The 867-nt window shown below is 33.7% G+C and overlaps 1 protein-coding gene across 1 annotated transcript in view; it reads left to right on the top strand.

The window, feature by feature from the left end:
• Window positions 1-867, top strand: part of LOC106870284 (regulator of nonsense transcripts 1) — a 72,455-nt gene that overhangs the window by 56,592 nt on the left and 14,996 nt on the right. The window contains exon 14 of the mRNA XM_052967354.1: window positions 687-804. Within this exon, the coding sequence (XP_052823314.1) occupies window positions 687-804 (118 nt within the window). The remainder of the gene's footprint in view (window positions 1-686; window positions 805-867) is intronic.

Here is an 867-nt window from a genome sequence, read left to right as displayed (position 1 = left end):
TCAGTTTTGATATAGTCCCTATATGTCTTATAGATATTTGTCATCTTTATGAATGGTGTGCTGTATTTCATCACACTGTCAACACTGATGAGCTGTGCTCTGGCATAGCTAGGCCAGGATGTGTAATATGGTGCCTTCTTGAGAGCCTGAGTTGTCCCATTGTCCTTAACTTGAATGAATGAATTATTGTTTGTTTGTTCATTGACTTAGAATCTACCAACTATACTTTCTTCCCTCACACACAAACACATGGGCTTGTGTAGATATGGCAAATCATTATTGTTTAAAAATCCTGATATTTGGACACTGAACTCTAATCTTTTAGTTGGTACTTGACTAATTTGAGTTCAAATCTGAGTTTGTCTTTATAATGTGGCCCACTGCAGATGGAATTAGCTGCTGTTAAATATGTATTAAAGTCAATTCAGTTGATGATTACTTTACTTCATTCAATTTGGTAAACAATCTTGCACTACTGGAATTTGCAGTAGAAGTTAAAACAAATACACACACACACACTTATTTCTATTTTAAAATATCTTTACTTTCGAAATAAAGACCAATAATATACTGTAATTGATTATGCTCATAACAAGAACAAGCTCCTGTCAGACCTGTATTGCATGTAAAGGTTTTTTGTGGCCAATAATTATTATTAGTGATAAAGTAACTTATTTCCTTTGCAGCTGAGAGAACTCGAAAGACTCTGGATTTTCCATGGCCTCAGTTGGATAAACCCATGTTCTTCTATACAACTGCTGGTCAAGAAGAGATCTCAAGTTCAGGCACGTCGTATTTAAACAGGTAAATACATTTCGATTTAGTTTGATACGTTTATATATATATATATATATAAACGTATCAAAC

This window comes from Octopus bimaculoides, chromosome 4 (assembly GCF_001194135.2).
Source record: "Octopus bimaculoides isolate UCB-OBI-ISO-001 chromosome 4, ASM119413v2, whole genome shotgun sequence".
NCBI lineage: Eukaryota > Metazoa > Mollusca > Cephalopoda > Octopoda > Octopodidae > Octopus > Octopus bimaculoides.
This window is presented reverse-complemented; position numbering and strand designations above follow the sequence as displayed.